At 47.0% G+C, this 22068-nt stretch overlaps 1 protein-coding gene across 2 annotated transcripts in view; it reads right to left on the bottom strand.

Moving 5' to 3' along the window:
* Window positions 1-6: 6 nt before the first annotated feature.
* The window catches only part of LOC120038675 (integrin alpha-V-like), a 39979-nt gene continuing 17917 nt past the window's right edge, over window positions 7-22068 (bottom strand). Inside the window, exons 8-13 of one of the 2 annotated variants that reach the window (XM_038984336.1) lie at window positions 20085-20249; window positions 16969-17100; window positions 15193-15306; window positions 11874-11984; window positions 4445-4564; window positions 7-1411 (exon numbers count right to left, since the gene is read on the bottom strand). In XM_038984336.1, the coding sequence (XP_038840264.1) occupies window positions 1313-1411; window positions 4445-4564; window positions 11874-11984; window positions 15193-15306; window positions 16969-17100; window positions 20085-20249 (741 nt within the window). In that variant the 3' untranslated portion in view covers window positions 7-1312. The remainder of the gene's footprint in view (window positions 1412-4444; window positions 4565-11873; window positions 11985-15192; window positions 15307-16968; window positions 17101-20084; window positions 20250-22068) is intronic. The other variant, XM_038984338.1, reaches the window with a different exon arrangement.

Below are 22068 nucleotides of genomic sequence, written 5' to 3' on the forward strand. Positions count from 1 at the left end.
TCAGGATACAGGGCTTCAGGATACAGGGCTTCAGGATACAGGGCTTCAGGATGCAGGTACAGGGCTTCAGGGTACAGGGCTTCAGGGTACAGGGCTTCAGGATACAGGGCTTCAGGATGCAGGGCTTCAGGATGTACGTACAGGGCTTCAGGGTGCAGGTACAGGGCTTCAGGATGTACGTACAGGGCTTCAGGATACAGGGCTTCAGGATGCAGGTACAGGGCTTCAGGATGTACGTACAGGGCTTCAGGATACAGGGCTTCAGGATGCAGGTACAGGGTTTCAGGATGCAGGGTACAGGGCTTCAGGGTACAGGGCTTCAGGATACAGGGCTTCAGGATGCAGGGCTTCAGGATACAGGGCTTCAGGATGCAGGGTACAGGGCTTCAGGATGCAGGTACAGGGCTTCAGGATGCAGGGTACAGGGCTTCAGGATACAGGGCTTCAGGATGCAGGGCTTCAGGGTACAGGGCTTCAGGATGCAGGGTACAGGGCTTCAGGGTACAGGGCTTCAGGATGCAGGGCTTCAGGATGCAGGGTACAGGGCTTCAGGATACAGGGCTTCAGGATGCAGGGTACAGGGCTTCAGGATGCAGGTACAGGGCTTCAGGATGCAGGGTACAGGGCTTCAGGATACAGGGCTTCAGGATGCAGGGCTTCAGGGTACAGGGCTTCAGGATGCAGGGTACAGGGCTTCAGGATGCAGGTACAGGGCTTCAGGATACAGGGCTTCAGGATACAGGGCTTCAGGATGCAGGTACAGGGCTTCAGGATGCAGGTGCAGGGCTTCAGGATACAGGGCTTCAGGATGCAGGTACAGGGCTTCAGGATGCAGGTGCAGGGCTTCAGGATGCAGGGCTTCAGGGTACAGGGCTTCAGGATGCAGGGCTTCAGGATGCAGGGTACAGGGCTTCAGGATACAGGGCTTCAGGATGCAGGGTACAGGGCTTCAGGATGCAGGTACAGGGCTTCAGGGTACAGGGCTTCAGGATGCAGGTACAGGGCTTCAGGATGCAGGTACAGGGCTTCAGGATGCAGGGCTTCAGGGTACAGGGCTTCAGGATGCAGGTACAGGGCTTCAGGATGCAGGTGCAGGGCTTCAGGATGCAGGGCTTCGGGATGCAGGTGCAGGTACAGTGTGAGTATGATTATAAAGAGTAGATGGCTGTGTGTACTGGTGCTTTCCCATAGGGCTCTGTTCCAAAGTAGTGCACTACATAGGGAACCTATTCAGACACAGGTTATCTGTTGTGTATTTACAGACGGCTACACAGGGTCGTGTGTTGAAAGCCTTGGTAGCCCTCAGGTTCTTTCAAGCATCAGTGTTCCTGTCGCCGTTCTCCTGTGGTGCCAGCTGCTCCTTCTCCGTGCTGTCTTCCTGTGGGGGGCGTACACGCTCGAAGAAGCCCAGCTGGAGAGCGGAGGCACAGACAATTAGGATCCAACAGAACTGAACATTTCTACATTCATGTGGATTCTACCATGATTGCAGATAATCAGGAATTATAAAATCGTGAATAATGATGAGTGAGAAAGTTAGAGGCACAAAGATAATAGTCTCAAAACATGATTATCAATAATGGGAGGGTTAGCATTTTTGAGGGTGGGGGGGGCTTGATATTTTTTTTGGGGGGGGGGTATCATTTATAGTGTTCAGAAACATATATTCTTACAATAAAAGTGATTACAAAATGACATTATTCATTTCTATTGGACACAATATGATCCCAAAACAAACAGCAAATACATCCAACAAGTTTGTAGAGACACAAGCTTGATGTAGGTCCTTGCGTGCTAAGAATATGGGACCAAATACTCAACTTTTGACTATGACACCTTCAAAATGGTGGGGGGACTAGATACATAAAGTGCTTTAATTTCATAAATGGGGACACATATGTAAATAAGGTGACATTCTGTACTGTTGCCTCAAATCCAGATGCTGGAGTATAGACACATTTTTTGCTTCACTGTCCAGATAAATACAGAGGGGAGTGTTATGTTATATTTTTTTTGTCGTTGGTGAATTGCAACTGTTAAATAAAATGGTTTGAAAGAAAGGACTTGACAGGTGAAAACAATATGGTGGAAGCTCATCATTAGACTTTCAGCTGGTCCCTTCTGTCAGAGGTGGTAAGGAGAGGTTTTAGATACAGTAATGGAGGAAGCTGGTCCCTTCTGTCACATCATTGGAGGTAAGGAGAGGTTTTAGATACAGTAATGGAGGAAGCTGGTCCCTTCTGTCACATCAGTGAGAGGTAAGGAGAGGTTTTAGATACAGTAATGGAGGAAGCTGGTCCCTTCTATCACATCAGTGAGAGGTAAGGAGAGGTTTAAGATACAGTAATGGAGGAAGCTGGTCCCTTCTGTCACATCAGTGGGACGTAAGGAGAGGTTTTAGATACAGTAATGGAGGAAGCTGGTCCCTTCTGTCACATCAGTGGGACGTAAGGAGAGGTTTTAGATACAGTAATGGAGGAAGCTGGTCCCTTCTGTCACATCATTGGAGGTAAGGAGAGGTTTTAGATACAGTAATGGAGGAAGCTGGTCCCTTCTGTCACATCATTGGAGGTAAGGAGAGGTTTTAGATACAGTAATGGAGGAAGCTGGTCCCTTCTGTCACATCATTGGAGGTAAGGAGAGGTTTAAGATACAGTAATGGAGGAAGCTGGTCCCTTCTGTCACATCAGTGGGACGTAAGGAGAGGTTTTAGATACAGTAATGGAGGAAGCTGGTCCCTTCTGTCAGAGGAGGTAAGGAGAGGTTTTAGATACAGTAATGGAGGAAGCTGGTCCCTTCTGTCACATCAGTGGGACGTAAGGAGAGGTTTTAGATACAGTAATGGAGGAAGCTGGTCCCTTCTGTCAGAGGAGGTAAGGAGAGGTTTTAGATACAGTAATGGAGGAAGCTGGTCCCTTCTGTCACATCATTGGAGGTAAGGAGAGGTTTTAGATACAGTAATGGAGGAAGCTGGTCCCTTCTGTCACATCAGTGGGACGTAAGGAGAGGTTTTAGATACAGTAATGGAGGAAGCTGGTCCCTTCTGTCACATCATTGGAGGTAAGGAGAGGTTTTAGATACAGTAATGGAGGAAGCTGGTCCCTTCTGTCACATCATTGGAGGTAAGGAGAGGTTTTAGATACAGTAATGGAGGAAGCTGGTCCCTTCTGTCACATCATTGGAGGTAAGGAGAGGTTTAAGATACAGTAATGGAGGAAGCTGGTCCCTTCTGTCACATCAGTGGGACGTAAGGAGAGGTTTTAGATACAGTAATGGAGGAAGCTGGTCCCTTCTGTCAGAGGAGGTAAGGAGAGGTTTTAGATACAGTAATGGAGGAAGCTGGTCCCTTCTGTCACATCAGTGGGACGTAAGGAGAGGTTTTAGATACAGTAATGGAGGAAGCTGGTCCCTTCTGTCAGAGGAGGTAAGGAGAGGTTTTAGATACAGTAATGGAGGAAGCTGGTCCCTTCTGTCACATCAGTGAGAGGTAAGGAGAGGTTTAAGATACAGTAATGGAGGAAGCTGGTCCCTTCTGTCAGAGGAGGTAAGGAGAGGTTTTAGATACAGTAATGGAGGAGGCTGGTCCCTTCTGTCACATCAGTGAGAGGTAAGGAGAGGTTTAAGATACAGTAATGGAGGAAGCTGGTCCCTTCTGTCACATCATTGGAGGTAAGGAGAGGTTTTAGATACAGTAATGGAGGAAGCTGGTCCCTTCTGTCACATCAGTGGAGGTAAGGAGAGGTTTTAGATACAGTAATGGAGGAAGCTGGTCCCTTCTGTCAGAGGAGGTAAGGAGAGGTTTTAGATACAGTAATGGAGGAGGCTGGTCCCTTCTGTCACATCAGTGGGACGTAAGGAGAGGTTTTAGATACAGTAATGGAGGAAGCTGGTCCCTTCTATCACATCAGTGAGAGGTAAGGAGAGGTTTAAGATACAGTAATGGAGGAAGCTGGTCCCTTCTGTCACATCATTGAGAGGTAAGGAGAGGTTTTAGATACAGTAATGGAGGAAGCTGGACTCTTCTGTCAGAGGAGGTAAGGAGAGGTTTTAGATACAGTAATGGAGGAAGCTGGTCCCTTATGTCACATCAGTGAGAGGTAAGGAGAGGTTTTAGATACAGTAATGGAGGAAGCTGGTCTCTTCTGTCAGAGGAGGTAAGGAGAGGTTTTAGATACAGTAATGGAGGAAGCTGGTCCCTTCTGTCACATCAGTGAGAGGTAAGGAGAGGTTTTAGATACAGTAATGGAGGAAGCTGGTCCCTTCTGTCAGAGGTGGTAAGGAGAGGTTTTAGATACAGTAATGGAGGAAGCTGGTCCCTTCTGTCACATCAGTGAGAGGTAAGGAGAGGCTTTAGATACAGTAATGGTTGGAAGAGCCCAGGAGAGTGGAGAGAAAGATTCCAATCTGTAGTTTATCATTGGCATGGTTGTGTGTGTGTGTGTACCTTGTACATGACGAAGATGAGCAGGGCCAGCAGCAGTAGTCCAGCGATCAGGGCCAGAGCCACTATCCACCAAGGGACAGGTTCAGGATCAGATTTAACCCAGATCACCGACATACTCACCTGGAGGATATAATCACAGGGTTTATAATAGGATCCTATATAACTACTGTCTATACACACCATCCTGTATACAGTGCATTCAGACCCCTTTACTTTTCCCACATTTTGTTTTATTATTTATTATTATTATTCGGTTATTATTCTAAAATGGACGAAATAAAAACAATTCCTCATCAATCTACACACAATACCTCATAATGACAAAGCGAAAACAGGTTAAAAAAAATGTTTGCAATAAAAATTAAACAGAGATACCTTATTTACATAAGTATTCAGACCCTTTGCTATGAGACTCAAAATTGAGCTCAGGTGCATCCTGTTTCCATTGATCATCCTTGAAATGTTTCTACAACTTGATTGGAGTCCACCTGTGGTAAATTCAATGAATTGGACAGGATTTGAAAAGGCACACACCTGTCTATATAAGATCAGTGCATGTCAGATCAAATACCAAGCCATGAGGTCGAAGGAATCGTCTGTAGAGCAACGAGACAGGTTTATGCCGACGCACAAATCTGGCGAAGGGTACCAAAAAAATGTCTGCAGCATTGAAGGTCCCCAAGAACACAGTGGCCTCCATCATTCTTAAATGGAAGAAGTTAGGAACCACCAAGACTCTTCCTAGAGCTTCCCCAAACTGAGCAAACGGGGGAGAAGGGAGGGAAGGTGACAAAGAAGCTGATGGTCACTCTGACAGAGCCCCAGAGTACCTCTGTGGAGATGGGAGAAACCTTCCAGAAGGACAACCATCTCTGGAGCACTCCACCAATCAGGCCTTTATGGTAGAGTGGCCAGACGGAAGCCACTCCTCAGTAAAAGGCACATGACAGCCAGCTTGGAGTTTGCCAGAAGGCACCTAAAGGACCTAAAGACTCTCAGACCATGAGAAACAAGATTGAATTATTTGGCCTGAATGCAGTAGTTATATAGGATGAACCATGACTAGAATACAGTATATACATATGAAGTGGACAGCAGTAGTTATATAGGATGAACCAGGACTAGAATACAGTATGAAGTGGACAGCAGTAGTTATATAGGATGAACCAGGACTAGAATACAGTATTATACATATGAAGTGGGTAAAACAGTATGTAAACATTATTAAAGTGACCGGTGTTCTATGTCTATGTACATAGGGTAGCAGTCTCTAAGGCGCAGGGCAGAGTACCGGGTGGTAGCCGGCTAGTAACAGTGACTAAAGTTCAGGGTAGGGTACCGAGTGGTAGCCGGCTAGTAACAGTGACTAAAGTTCAGGGTAGGGTACCGAGTGGTAGCCGGCTAGTAACAGTGACTAAAGTTCAGGGCAGGGTACCGAGTGGTAGCCGGCTAGTACCAGGGACTAAAGTTCAGGGTAGGGTACCGAGTGGTAGCCGGCTAGTAACAGTGACTAAAGTTCAGAGTAGGGTACCGGGTGGTAGCCGGCTAGTACCAGTGACTAAAGTTCAGGGTAGGGTACCGAGTGGTAGCCGGCTAGTACCAGTGACTAAAGTTCAGGGTAGGGTACCGAGTGGTAGCCGGCTAGTAACAGTGACTAAAGTTCAGGGTAGGGTACCGAGTGGTAGCCGGCTAGTAACAGTGACTAAAGTTCAGGGTAGGGTACCGGGTGGTAGCCGGCTAGTAACAGTGACTAAAGTTCAGGGTAGGGTACCGAGTGGTAGCCGGCTAGTAACAGTGACTAAAGTTCAGGGTAGGGTACCGAGTGGTAGCCGGCTAGTAACAGTGACTAAAGTTCAGGGTAGGGTACCGGGTGGTAGCCGGCTAGTACCAGTGACTAAAGTTCAGGGTAGGGTACCGAGTGGTAGCCGGCTAGTACCAGTGACTAAAGTTCAGGGTAGGGTACCGAGTGGTAGCCGGCTAGTAACAGTGACTAAAGTTCAGGGTAGGGTACCGAGTGGTAGCCGGCTAGTACCAGTGACTAAAGTTCAGGGTAGGGTACCGAGTGGTAGCCGGCTAGTAACAGTGACTAAAGTTCAGGGTAGGGTACCGAGTGGTAGCCGGCTAGTAACAGTGACTAAAGTTCAGGGTAGGGTACCGAGTGGTAGCCGGCTAGTAACAGTGACTAAAGTTCAGGGCAGGGTACCGAGTGGTAGCCGGCTAGTACCAGGGACTAAAGTTCAGGGTAGGGTACCGAGTGGTAGCCGGCTAGTACCAGTGACTAAAGTTCAGGGTAGGGTACCGAGTGGTAGCCGGCTAGTACCAGTGACTAAAGTTCAGGGTAGGGTACCGAGTGGTAGCCGGCTAGTACCAGTGACTAAAGTTCAGGGTAGGGTACCGAGTGGTAGCCGGCTAGTACCAGTGACTAAAGTTCAGGGTAGGGTACCGAGTGGTAGCCGGCTAGTAACAGTGACTAAAGTTCAGGGTAGGGTACCGAGTGGTAGCCGGCTAGTAACAGTGACTAAAGTTCAGGGTAGGGTACCGAGTGGTAGCCGGCTAGTAACAGACTCTAAGGTGCAGGGTAGAGTACCAGGTGGTAGCAGGCTAGTAACAGTCTCTAAGGTGCAGGGTAGGGTACCGGGTGGTAGGCGGCTAGTACCAGTGACTAAAGTTCAGGGTAGGGTACCGAGTGGTAGGCGGCTAGTACCAGTGACTAAAGTTCAGGGTAGGGTACCGAGTGGTAGGCGGCTAGTACCAGTGACTAAAGTTCAGGGTAGGGTACCCGGTGGTAGCCGGCTAGTACCAGTGACTAAAGTTCAGGGTAGGGTACCGAGTGGTAGCCGGCTAGTACCAGTGACTAAAGTTCAGGGTAGGGTACCGAGTGGTAGCCGGCTAGTACCAGTGACTAAAGTTCAGGGTAGGGTACCAAGTGGTAGCCGGCTAGTACCAGTGACTAAAGTTCAGGGTAGGGTACCGAGTGGTAGCCGGCTAGTAACAGACTCTAAGGTGCAGGGTAGAGTACCAGGTGGTAGCCGGCTAGTAACAGACTCTAAGGTGCAGGGTAGAGTACCCGGTGGTAGCCGGCTAGTACCAGTGACTAAAGTTCAGGGTAGGGTACCGAGTGGTAGCCGGCTAGTACCAGTGACTAAAGTTCAGGGTAGGGTACCGAGTGGTAGCCGGCTAGTAACAGTGACTAAAGTTCAGGGTAGGGTACCGAGTGGTAGCCGGCTAGTAACAGTGACTAAAGTTCAGGGTAGGGTACCGAGTGGTAGCCGGCTAGTACCAGTGACTAAAGTTCAGGGTAGGGTACCGAGTGGTAGCCGGCTAGTAACAGTGACTAAAGTTCAGGGTAGGGTACCGAGTGGTAGCCGGCTAGTAACAGGGACTAAAGTTCAGGGTAGGGTACCGAGTGGTAGCCGGCTAGTAACAGGGACTAAAGTTCAGGGTAGGGTACCGAGTGGTAGCCGGCTAGTAACAGTGACTAAAGTTCAGGGTAGGGTACCGAGTGGTAGCCGGCTAGTAACAGTGACTAAAGTTCAGGGTAGGGTACCGGGTGGTAGCCGGCTAGTACCAGTGACTAAAGTTCAGGGTAGGGTACCGAGTGGTAGCCGGCTAGTACCAGTGACTAAAGTTCAGGGTAGGGTACTGGGCGGAGGCCAGCTAGTGGTAAATGTTTAACAGTCTGATGGCCTTGAGATAGAAGCAGTCTCTCAGTCCCAGCTTTGCAGCACCTGTACAGTCTCCGCCTTCTAGATGGTAGCGGGGTGAACCGGCCGTGACTCAAGTCCTTGATGATCTTCTAGATGGTAGAGGGGTGAACAGGCCGTGACTCGGATGGCTGAGGTCCTTGATGATCTTCTAGATGGTAGCGGGGTGAACCGGCCGTGGCTCGGATGGCTGAGGTCCTTGATGATCTTCTAGATGGTAGCAGGGTGAACAGGCCGTGACTCGGGTGGCTGAGGTCCTTGATGATCTTCTAGATGGTAGCAGGGTGAACAGGCCGTGACTCGGGTGGCTGAGGTCCTTGATGATCTTCTAGATGGTAGCGGGGTGAACAGGCCGTGACTCGGATGGCTGTGGTCCTTGATGATCTTCTAGATGGTAGCAGGGTGAACAGGCCGTGACTCGGGTGGCTGAGGTCCTTGATGATCTTCTAGATGGTAGCGGGGTGAACCGGCCGTGGCTCGGGTGGCTGGTCCTTGATGATCTTCTTGGCCTTCCTGTTACACCGGGTGGTGTAGATGTCCTGGAGGGCAGGCAGTTTGCCCCCGGTGATGCATTGGGCAGACCGCACCACCCTCTGGAGAGCCCTGCGGTTGCGGGCTTCACCACACTGTCTCTGTGGGTGGATCATTTCAGGTGGTCAGTGATGTCTACACTGAGGAACTCAAAGCATTCCACCCTCTCCACTGCGGCCCGTCGATGTGAATAGGGGTGTGCTCCCTCTGCTATCTCCTGAAGTCCACGATCATTTTGTTGAGGGAGAGGTTATTTTCCTGGCACCACTCCGCCAGGGCTCTCACCTCCTGTAGGCTTTCTCGTCATCAGGCCTACAACTGTTGTGTTGTCTGCAAACTTGATCATTGAGTTGGAGGCGTGAGAGGTCACAGTCATGGGTGAAGAGGGTGTACAGGATGGGGCTGAGCACACACCCTTGTGGGACCCCCGTGTTAAGGATCAGCGTAGTGGAGGTGCTGTTGCCTACCTTGGCCATAATGACCATCGTTATGTTTGGAGGAAAAAGGGGGAAGGCCAGTCAGGAAGGCCAGTACCCAGTTGCACAGGGCGGGGTTCAGACCCAGGGCCTCGAGCCAGCCAGCCAGCCACAACAAACCATTCAGGACCCTATGGCAGGGGTCTCCCAATAACATTCAGCAGTGGGCAGATTTTTCCTTGAGCGGATGGTGAGAATACATAGTCCGTGAATAATTTGTACACTGCAAACTGACCGCAAGAATCCCAAACGGATATAGAATTGGAGAAAAACTGAATCATTTCAAACCCTTGATAACGTTGGGATACGATCACACATGCCTCTATGTGTGGGAATACTTGGGAACAGATTTTCTAAATTATAATCACTTTGAGCTGATTTCTTTGTAATTGTAGTCTTATTTCCAAGAAGGAACGCCCTTTGCACGCCCTTTGCCCTCAGAACAGCCTCAATTCATCGGGGCATGGATTCTACAAGGTGTCGAAAGCGTTCCACAGGGATGCTGGCCCATGTTGACTCCAATGCTTCCCACAGTTGTGTCAAGTTGGCTGGATGTTCTTTGGGTGGCGGACCATTCTTAATACACACGGGAAACTGAAACTGAGTGTGAAAAACCCAGCATCGTTGCAGTTCTTGACACAAACTGGTGCGCCTGGCACCTACTACCATACCCCTTTCAAAGGCACTTAAAATCTTTTGTGTCTTGTCCATTCTACCCTCTGAATGGCACACATACACAATCCATGTCTCAGCTGTCTCATATCCTTCTTTAACATGTCTCCTCCCATTCATCTACACTGATTCAAGTGAATTTAACAAGTGACATCAATAAGGGATCACAGCATTTACCTGGTGAGTCTGTCATGGAAAGAGCAGGTGTTCCTAATGTTTTGTACACTCAGTGTGTCATATATATATATATATATATGTGTGGTCCCCTTGCCAGGTTATATACCATATACAGTGGGGAGAACAAGTATTTGATACACTGCCGATTTTGCAGGTTTTCCTACTTACAAAGCATGTAGAGGTCTGTAATTTTTATCATAGGTACACTTCAACTGTGAGAGACGGAATCTAAAACAAAAATCAGGAAAATCACATTGTATGAGTTATTAAGTAATTAATTTGCATTTTATTGCATGACATAAGTATTTGATACATCAGAAAAGCAGAACTTAATATTTGGTACAGAAACCTTTGTTTGCAATTACAGAGATCATACGTTTCCTGTAGTTCTTGACCAGGTTTGCACACACTGCAGCAGGGATTTTGGCCCACTCCTCCATACAGACCTTCTCCAGATCCTTCAGGTTTCGGGGCTGTCGCTGGGCAATACGGACTTTCAGCTCCCTCCAAAGATTTTCTACTGGGTTCAGCTCTGGAGACTGGCTAGGCCACTCCAGGACCTTGAGATGCTTCTTACGGAGCCACTCCTTAGTTGCCCTGGCTGTGTGTTTTGGGTCGTTGTCATGCTGGAAGACCCAGCCACGACCCATCTTCAATGCTCTTACTGAGGGAAGGAGGTTGTTGGCCAAGATCTCGCAATACATGGCCCCATCCATCCTCCCCTCAATACGGTGCAGTCGTCCTGTACCCTTTGCAGAAAAGCATCCCCAAAGAATGATGTTTCCACCTCCATGCTTCACGGTTGGGATGGTGTTCTTGGGGTTGTACTCATCCTTCTTCTTCCTCCAAACACGGCTAGTGGAGTTTAGACCAAAAAGCTCTATTTTTGTCTCATCAGACCACATGACCTTCTCCCATTCCTCCTCTGGATCATCCAGATGGTCATTGGCAAACTTCAGACGGGCCTGGACATGCGCTGGCTTGAGCAGGGGGACCTTGCATGCGCTGCAGGATTTTAATCCATGACGGCGTAGTGTGTTACTAATGGTTTTCTTTGAGACTGTGGTCCCAGCTCTCTTCAGGTCATTGACCAGGTCCTGCCGTGTAGTTCTGGGCTGATCCCTCACCTTCCTCAGGATCATTGATGCCCCACGAGGTGAGATCTTGCATGGAGCCCCAGACCGAGGGTGATTGACCGTCATCTTGAACTTCTTCCATTTTCTAATAATTGCGCCAACAGTTGTTGCCTTCTCACCAAGCTGCTTGCCTATTGTCCTGTAGCCCATCCCAGCCTTGTGCAGGTCTACAATTTTATCCCTGATGTCCTTACACAGCTCTCTGGTCTTGGCCATTGTGGAGAGTTTGGAGTCTGTTTGATTGAGTGTGTGGACAGGTGTCTTTTATACAGGTAACGAGTTCAAACAGGTGCAGTTAATACAGGTAATGAGTGGAGAACAGGAGGGCTTCTTAAAGAAAAACTAACAGGTCTGTGAGAGCTGGAATTCTTACTGGTTGGCAGGTGATCAAATACTTATGTCATGCAATAAAATGCAAATTAATTACTTCAAAATCATACAATGTGATTTTCTGGATTTTTGTTTTAGATTCCGTCTCTCACAGTTGAAGTGTACCTATGATAAAAATTACAGACCTCTACATGCTTTGTAAGTAGGAAAACCTGCAAAATCGGCAGTGTATCTAATACTTGTTCTCCCCACTGTATATATATATATATATATATATATTTAAATGTTTTATTTTATTCCCCTCATGCCCTATTGGGGAACCCTGCCCTATGGGCTCTGGTCAACAGTAGTGAGATGTATAATGGCTGCAGCCATTTTAGTCACCTGGTTTCATGTGACTCACCGTAGTAGTGTTGGAGGGCAGCTCAGGCAACAGGTTCTTGTTATAAGGCATCTCTATGACGCTGAAGGAAGCGGAGGATCTCACGGTGAACGAACGGTTCTGGCTCTCAGTCTGGACGAAAAGAAACACACTCTACTGTACCTCTCATCATCGGTTCAGCAGACATTGTCGTTTTCAACAACAACAAAAAAGTAGCCGACATAGTAAGCTTTCCTAGTTTTGTCCCATGTAGCTAGCCGAGTGGTCCCGTCGTCTTGCCAACTCCTACGGTTGTCGTCATTTGCCACGATCTAGGACCACCAGGCGAGTATATTTTTTACTTTATTTAACTAGGCAAGTCAGTTAACAACAAATTCTTATTTACAATGACGGCCTACCCCGGCCAAACCCGGACGACGCTGGGCAAATTGTGCGCCGCCCTATGGGACTCCCAATCACGGCCGGGTTGTGATACAGCCCGGGATCGAACCAGGTTCTGTAGTGACGCCTCTAGCACTGTAATGTAGTGCCTTAGATCGTAATGTAGTGCCACTCGGGAGCCCTAACCTGTACAGTGCATACCAAACATACAGTATGCTCCAACCAGGTTTGTGTTCATTAGGGCACACTGTAGCAAAATGTATTCAAACAAAAATAAAAAACTGCATTTCATATTGGACAGATGAAACATGGAGGTACTAACACATTAGGAACCAAATTGAAGGTGGCCACCCCGAGGCTGGAGTGGATGTATGATACAGCACAAACACATCTGGGACACCAGGCTAGTACCGTATACAACCTAGGACACCAGGCTAGTACCGTATACAACCTAGGACACCAGGCTAGTACCGTATATAACCTAGTACGCCAGGCTAGTACCGTATATAACCTAGGACGCCAGGCTAGTACCGTATATAACCTAGGACGCCAGGCTAGTACCGTATATAACCTAGGATACCAGGCTAGTACCATATATAACCTAGGACACCAGGCTAGTACCGTATACAACCTAGGACACCAGGCTAGTACCGTATATAACCTAGGACACCAGGCTAGTAGTACTGTATACAACCTAGGACACCAGGCTAGTACCGTAGATAACCTAGGACACCAGGCTAGTACCGTAGATAACCTAGGACACCAGGCTAGTAGTACTGTATACAACCTAGGACACCAGGCTAGTACCATAGATAACCTTGGACACCAGGCTAGTACCGTAGATAACCTAGGACACCAGGCTAGTACCGTAGATAACCTAGGACACCAGGCTAGTACCGTATCTAACCTTGGACACCAGGCTAGTACCATATCTAACCTAGGACACCAGGCTAGTAGTACTGTATATAACCTAGGACACCAGGCTAGTACTGTATACAACCTAGGACACCAGGCTAGTACCGTATCTAACCTAGGACACCAGGCTAGTACCGTAGATAACCTAGGACACCAGGCTAGTACCGTATATAACCTAGGACACCAGGCTAGTACCGTATTTACCCTAGGACACCAGGCTAGTACCGTATTTACCCTAGGACACCAGGCTAGTACTGTATATAACCTAGGACACCAGGCTAGTACCATATAACCTAGTACGCCAGGCTATTACTGTATATAACCTAGTACGCCAGGCTAGTACCGTATATAACCTAGGACGCCAGGCTAGTACCGTATCTAACGTAGGACACCAGGCTAGTACCGTATTTACCCTAGGACACCAGGCTAGTACTGTATATAACCTAGGACACCAGGCTAGTACCATATAACCTAGTACGCCAGGCTATTACTGTATATAACCTAGTACGCCAGGCTAGTACCGTATATAACCTAGTACGCCAGGCTAGTACCGTATATAACCTAGGACGCCAGGCTAGTACCGTATATAACCTAGGACGCCAGGCTAGTACCGTATATAACCTAGGATACCAGGCTAGTACCATATATAACCTAGGACACCAGGCTAGTACCGTATACAACCTAGGACACCAGGCTAGTACCGTATATAACCTAGGACACCAGGCTAGTAGTACTGTATACAACCTAGGACACCAGGCTAGTACCGTAGATAACCTAGGACACCAGGCTAGTACCGTAGATAACCTAGGACACCAGGCTAGTAGTACTGTATACAACCTAGGACACCAGGCTAGTACCATAGATAACCTTGGACACCAGGCTAGTACCGTAGATAACCTATGACACCAGGCTAGTACCGTAGATAACCTAGGACACCAGGCTAGTACCGTATCTAACCTTGGACACCAGGCTAGTACCATATCTAACCTAGGACACCAGGCTAGTAGTACTGTATATAACCTAGGACACCAGGCTAGTACTGTATACAACCTAGGACACCAGGCTAGTACCGTATCTAACCTAGGACACCAGGCTAGTACCGTAGATAACCTAGGACACCAGGCTAGTACCGTATATAACCTAGGACACCAGGCTAGTACCGTATTTACCCTAGGACACCAGGCTAGTACCGTATTTACCCTAGGACACCAGGCTAGTACTGTATATAACCTAGGACACCAGGCTAGTACCATATAACCTAGTACGCCAGACTATTACTGTATATAACCTAGTACGCCAGGCTAGTACCGTATATAACCTAGTACGCCAGGCTAGTACCGTATATAACCTAGGACGCCAGGCTAGTACCGTATATAACCTAGGACGCCAGGCTAGTACCGTATATAACCTAGGACACCAGGCTAGTACCATATATAACCTAGGACACCAGGCTAGTACCGTATACAACCTAGGACACCAGGCTAGTACCGTATATAACCTAGGACACCAGGCTAGTAGTACTGTATACAACCTAGGACACCAGGCTAGTACCGTAGATAACCTAGGACACCAGGCTAGTACCGTAGATAACCTAGGACACCAGGCTAGTACCGTATCTAACCTTGGACACCAGGCTAGTAGTACTGTATATAACCTAGGACACCAGGCTAGTACTGTATACAACCTAGGACACCAGGCTAGTACCGTATCTAACCTAGGACACCAGGCTAGTACCGTAGATAACCTAGGACACCAGGCTAGTACCGTATCTAACCTTGGACACCAGGCTAGTACCGTATATAACCTAGGACGCCAGGCTAGTACCATATATAACCTAGGACGCCAGGCTAGTACCGTATCTAACCTAGGACACCAGGCTAGTACCATATATAACCTAGGACACCAGGTTAGTACCGTATCTAACCTAGGACACCCAGGCTAGTACCATATATAACCTAGGACACCAGGCTAGTACCGTATCTAACCTAGGACACCAGGCTAGTACCGTATACAACCTTGAGAGCATAACAGACAGGAGTCTCACCTTGAGGAAGGTGGCCACGCCCAGTCTGGAGTGGATGTAGAGGATAGCACTCTGACCTCTCTCCACACGGCCCACCTGACACCGGATCTTCAGACACTGGACCTTGGAACAGTCCTGACAGAAGACACACATACAATCACTAATCTCCTCCATCTATGTAAACTCAGCAAAAAAACAAACGTCCTCTCACTGTCAACTGAGGTTATTTTCAGCAAACGTAACATGTGTAAATATTTGTATGAACATAAGATTCAACAACTGAGACATAAACTGAACAAGTTCCACAGACATGTGACTAACAGAAATGGAATAATGTGTCCCTGAACAAAGGGGGGTCAAAATCAAAAGTAACAGTTAGTATCTGGTGTGGCCACCAGCTGCATTAAGTACTGCAGTGCATCTCCTCCTCATGGACTGCACCAGATTTGCCAGTTCTTGCTGTGAGATGTTACCTCACTCTTCCACCAAGGCATCTGCAAGTTCCCGGACATTTCTGGGGGGAAAATGGCGCTAGCCCTCACCCTCCGATCCAACTGGTCCCAGATGTGCTCAATGGGATTGAGACCCGGGCTCTTCGCTGGCCATGGCAGAACACCGACATTCCTGACTTGCAGGAAATCACGCACAGAACGAGCAGTATGGCTGGTGGCATTGTCATGCTGGAGGGTCATGTCAGGATGAGCCTGCAGGAAGGGTACCACATGAGGGAGGAGGATGTCTTCCCTGTAACGCACAGTGTTGAGATTGCCTGCAATGACAACAAGCTCAGTCCGATGATGCTGTGACACACCGCCCCAGACCATGACGGACCCTCCACCTCCAAATTGATCCCGCTCCAGAGTACAGGCCTCGGTGTAACGCTCATTCCTTCGACGATAAACGCAAATCCGACCATCCCCCCTGGTGAGACAAAACCGCGACTCGTCAGTGAAGAGCAGTTTTTGCCAGTCCTGTCTGGTCCAGCGACAGTGGGTTCGTGCGACGTTGTTGCCGGTGATGTCTGGTGAGGACCTGCCTTACAACAAGCCTACAAGCCCTCAGTCCAGCCTCTCTCAGCCTATTGCGGACAGTCTGAGCACTGATGGAGGGAGAGTGCGTTCCATGGTGTAACTCGGGCAGTTGTTGTTGCCATCCTGTACCTGTCCCGCAGGTGTGATGTTTGGAAGTACCGATCCTGTGCAGGTGTTGTTACACGTGGTCTGCTACTGCGAGGACGATCAGCTGTCCGTCCTGTCTCCCTGTAGTGCTGTCTTAGGCGTCTCACAGTACAGACATTGCAATTTATTGCCCTGGCCACATCTGCAGTCCTCATGCCTACTCGCAGCATGCCTAAGGCATGTTCACGCAGATGAGCAGGGACTGGGCATCTTTCTTTTGGTGTTTTTCAGAGTCAGTAGAAAGGCCTCTTTAGTGTCCTAAGTTTTCATAATTGTAACCTTAATTGCCCATCGTCTCTAAGCTGTTAGTGTCTTAGCGACCGTTCCTCAGGTTGTTAATAATTGTTAATTAATTGTTTATGGTTCATTGAACAAGCATGGGAAACAGTGTTTAAACCCTTTACAATGAAGAGCTGTGAATTTATTTGGATTTTTACTAATTATCTTTGAAAGACAGGGTCCTGAAAAAGGGACGTTTCTTTTTTTGCTGAGTTTAGTTGCTACTGTACGATTTGTTTAGAGTCAATTCAGGATGTAAACTGAAATTCCCATTGCTTTTCAATGATAAAAATTGGCCCCAACTCTGTTGTACAGTAGCCAGGAGGTGTAGAGACGCTACCAGAGTTTCCAGGTCTCCCTCCATCTCCTTCCTCTCCAGCTCTCTGCGGTGAACGTGGTTCCTGTTGCTTCCCTCTGTCCTGTCTCCTCCTCCACTTGGAGAGGTGGTGTTCTTCTCTCCAGATAGAGGGTTCTAGAAGAGACAGAGAGAGAAAACACCCTTTTAACTTGTATTCTTTACCACAGAGAGGATAATGTCCTACTCATTTGTCCTTGCTACCGTATTGTGCACTCATATAGTTTTTCACCACATTTAAGTGTTGGATTGGCGTAAACATGGGCTAGACTAGAGTTTCCTCTACCAGTTCTTTCATGAACTAGACTAGAGTTTCCTCTACCAGTTCTTTCATGGGCTAGACTAGTTTCCTCTACCAGTTCTTTCATGGGCTAGACTAGAGTTTCCTCTACCAGTTATTTCATGAACTAGACTAGAGTTTCCTCTACCAGTTCTTTCATGAACTAGACTAGAGTTTCCTCTACCAGTTCTTTCATGGGCTAGACTAGAGTTTCCTCTACCAGTTCTTTCATGGGCTAGACTAGAGTTTCCTCTACCAGTTCTTTCATGGGCTAGACTAGAGTTTCCTCTACCAGTTTTTTCATGGGCTAGACTAGAGTTTCCTCTACCAGTTCTTTCATGGGCTAGACTAGAGTTTCCTCTACCAGTTCTTTCATGAACTAGACTAGAGTTTCCTCTACCAGTTCTTTCATGGGCTAGACTAGTTTCCTCTACCAGTTCTTTCATGGGCTGGACTAGTTTCCTCTACCAGTCCTTTCATGGGCTAGACTAGTTTCCTCTACCAGTTCTTTCATGGGCTGGACTAGTTTCCTCTACCAGTCCTTTCATGGGCTAGACTAGAGTTTCCTCTACCAGTTCTTTCATGGGCTAGACTAGAGTTTCCTCTACCAGTTCTTTCATGGGCTAGACTAGAGTTTCCTCTACCAGTTCTTTCATGAACTAGACTAGAGTTTCCTCTACCAGTTTTTTCATGGGCTAGACTAGAGTTTCCTCTACCAGTTCTTTCATGGGCTAGACTAGAGTTTCCTCTACCAGTTCTTTCATGAACTAGACTAGAGTTTCCTCTACCAGTTCTTTCATGGGCTAGACTAGTTTCCTCTACCAGTTCTTTCATGGGCTGGACTAGTTTCCTCTACCAGTCCTTTCATGGGCTAGACTAGTTTCCTCTACCAGTTCTTTCATGGGCTGGACTAGTTTCCTCTACCAGTCCTTTCATGGGCTAGACTAGAGTTTCCTCTACCAGTTCTTTCATGGGCTAGACTAGAGTTTCCTCTACCAGTTCTTTCATGGGCTAGACTAGAGTTTCCTCTACCAGTTCTTTCATGAACTAGACTAGAGTTTCCTCTACCAGTTCTTTCATGGGCTAGACTAGAGTTTCCTCTACCAGTTCTTTCATGGGCTAGACTAGTTTCCTCTACCAGTTCTTTCATGGGCTAGACCAGGGGTGGGCAAACTTTTTGACTCGCGGGCCACAATGGGTTCTAAAATTTGACAGAGGGGCCGGGCCAGGAGCATTTGGAGGGAGTGTTTGGGCCGGATATACTAAAGCATTAAATGTAGTGTGTGCAAACCTCATAGCACAGTAAGAACACTACAACCCAATTTATTAACTGTCTTTCAAATGTGAAAAATAGCCCTTATCAGTTAATAAATTTGTCTCAAGGAATATGCAAGATATGGCATTTACATACTATTTCGCCGCCCGTTCTTGTGTTGACTGCTTGCTAGCATAGTTTGCATGCTTCGTGGCAAAGTGACGGCTGATATTGTACTCTTTGAAAACCGCAACAGCTTCTTGGCATATCAGACATACAGCCGTTGATCGGACTTCAGTGAAGAAGTATTTTGTTGTCCACTCCTTATTAAACACTCGGCATTCGCTGTCCACTTTCCTTCTCTTTGGTCCGCTCATTTTCACAGAAGGGCTTAATGGTGACGTGAAACGAAGTGAAAATTAAAGTGAAATAAAGAGAAATACGCGCCACTCCAACAACGGTCAATGTGTTTTGAGTGCGCCATCTATTGGGGAAACGTGGGCATTGCAGGGAAAGGGGAAAAAAAGGAGGTTTTTACTATAATTTGGACAAGTTCGGCGGGCCGGATTAAAAAGCCTAACGGGCCGTATGTGGCCCGCGGGCCGTAGTTTGCCCATGTCTGTGCTAGACTATAGTTTCCTCTACCAGTTCTTTCATGAACTAGACTAGAGTTTCCTCTACCAGTTCTTTCATGGGCTAGACTAGTTTCCTCTACCAGTTCTTTCATGGGCTAGACTAGAGTTTCCTCTACCAGTTATTTCATGAACTAGACTAGAGTTTCCTCTACCAGTTCTTTCATGAACTAGACTAGAGTTTCCTCTACCAGTTCTTTCATGGGCTAGACTAGAGTTTCCTCTACCAGTTCTTTCATGGGCTAGACTAGAGTTTCCTCTACCAGTTCTTTCATGGGCTAGACTAGAGTTTCCTCTACCAGTTCTTTCATGGGCTAGACTAGAGTTTCCTCTACCAGTTCTTTCATGGGCTAGACTAGAGTTTCCTCTACCAGTTCTTTCATGAACTAGACTAGAGTTTCCTCTACCAGTTCTTTCATGGGCTAGACTAGTTTCCTCTACCAGTTCTTTCATGGGCTAGACTAGTTTCCTCTACCAGTTCTTTCATGGGCTGGACTAGTTTCCTCTACCAGTCCTTTCATGGGCTAGATTAGTTTCCTCTACCAGTTCTTTCATGGGCTAGACTAGTTTCCTCTACCAGTTCTTTCATGGGCTAGACTAGAGTTTCCTCTACCAGTTCTTTCATGGGCTGGACTAGAGAGTTTCCTCTACCAGTTCTTTCATGGGCTAGACAAGTTTCCTCTACCAGTTCTTTCATGGGCTAGACTAGTTTCCTCTACCAGTTCTTTCATGGGCTAGACTAGAGTTTCCTCTACCAGTTCTTTCATGGGCTGGACTAGAGAGTTTCCTCTACCAGTCCTTTCATGAACTAGACTAGAGTTTCCTCTACCAGTTCTTTCAAATCCATGAAGGTAACAATTTCAAGAAAGGACAGTCGCAGGAAAAGTGTCTGGGCTGAATACGAGAGAAAGGTAGAGAGGATACTATGACGTACTGAGACATTAAGTGGGTTGATCTCCATGTCTGTACTGCAGTTCATGCCTCCGTCCCCGTCCACCTCTAGTTTAGTGATGTAGAGCAGAGAGCCGTTGTTGAACCTGTAGGGCCACTCTATGTCCAACATGGCCTTGCTGAAGGTACTGGGACCTCTGTTACGCAACTGGAACAGAAACAAGACAGTCTTTAGTAACAACATGTACCAGGTTTAAAAAAAATGTCTTCCCTGACTTCATATGATTATAGTAGGAGAGCTGTTGAACTAGTTTAGAAAAGTTTCCCTCAATCGTTTATGGGCTGTATTGGCAATTATTTAATCCACATGACACGCACCTTACACTCAAACCCAGCTGCTTGGATACAGACAGGACATTCTATTACCCCACAGTTCTCCATATAGACAAGACATTCTATTACCCCACAGTTCTCCATATAGACAGAACATTCTATTACCCCACAGTTCTCCATATAGACCCCACAGTTCTCCATATAGACAGAACATTCTATTACCCCACAGTTCTCCATATAGACAGAACATTCTATTACCCCACAGTTCTCCATATAGACCCCACAGTTCTCCATATAGACAGAACATTCTATTACCCACAGTTCTCCATATAGACAGAACATTCTATTACCCCACAGTTCTCCATATAGACCCCACAGTTCTCCATATAGACAGAACATTCTATTACCCACAGTTCTCCATATAGACAGAACATTCTATTACCCCACAGTTCTCCATACAGACAGGACATTCTATTACCCCACAGTTCTCCATATAGACAAGACATTCTATTACCCCACAGTTCTCCATATAGACAGAACATTCTATTACCCCACAGTTCTCCATATAGACCCCACAGTTCTCCATATAGACAGAACATTCTATTACCCCACAGTTCTCCATATAGACAGAACATTCTATTACCCCACAGTTCTCCATATAGACCCCACAGTTCTCCATATAGACAGAACATTCTATTACCCACAGTTCTCCATATAGACAGAACATTCTATTACCCCACAGTTCTCCATATAGACAAGACATTCTATTACCCCACAGTTCTCCATATAGACAGAACATTCTATTACCCCACAGTTCTCCATATAGACAGAACATTCTATTACCCCACAGTTCTCCATATAGACAGAACATTCTATTACCCCACAGTTCTCCATATAGACAAGACATTCTATTACCCCACAGTTCTCCATAAAGACAGAACATTCTATTACCCCACAGTTCTCCATATAGACAGAACATTATATTACCCCACAGTTCTCCATATAGACAGAACATTCTATTACCCCACAGTTCTCCATATAGACAGGACATTCTATTACCCCACAGTTCTCCATACAGACAGGACATTCTATTACCCCACAGTTCTCCATATAGACAGGACATTCTATTACCCCACAGTTCTCCATATAGACAGGACATTCTATTACCCCACAGTTCTCCATATAGACAGGACATTCTATTACCCCACAGTTCTCCATATAGACAGGACATTCTATTACCCCACAGTTCTCCATATAGACAGGACATTCTATTACCCCACAGTTCTCCATATAGACAGGACATTCTATTACCCCACAGTTCTCCATACAGACAGGACATTCTATTACCCCACAGTTCTCCATATAGACAGGACATTCTATTACCCCACAGTTCTCCATATAAACAGACAGGACATTCTATTACCCCACAGTTCTCCATATAGACAGACAGGACATTCTATTACCCCACAGTTCTCCATATAGACAGACAGGACATTCTATTACCCCACAGTTCTCCATATAGACAGACAGGACATTCTATTACCCCACAGTTCTCCATATAGACAGACAGGACATTCTATTACCCCACAGTTCTCCATATAGACAGGACATTCTATTACCCCACAGTTCTCCATATAGACAGACAGGACATTCTATTACCCCACAGTTCTCCATATAGACAGACAGGACATTCT

This window comes from Salvelinus namaycush, unplaced genomic scaffold, assembly GCF_016432855.1.
Source record: "Salvelinus namaycush isolate Seneca unplaced genomic scaffold, SaNama_1.0 Scaffold2305, whole genome shotgun sequence".
Taxonomy (NCBI): Eukaryota; Metazoa; Chordata; class Actinopteri; order Salmoniformes; family Salmonidae; genus Salvelinus; species Salvelinus namaycush.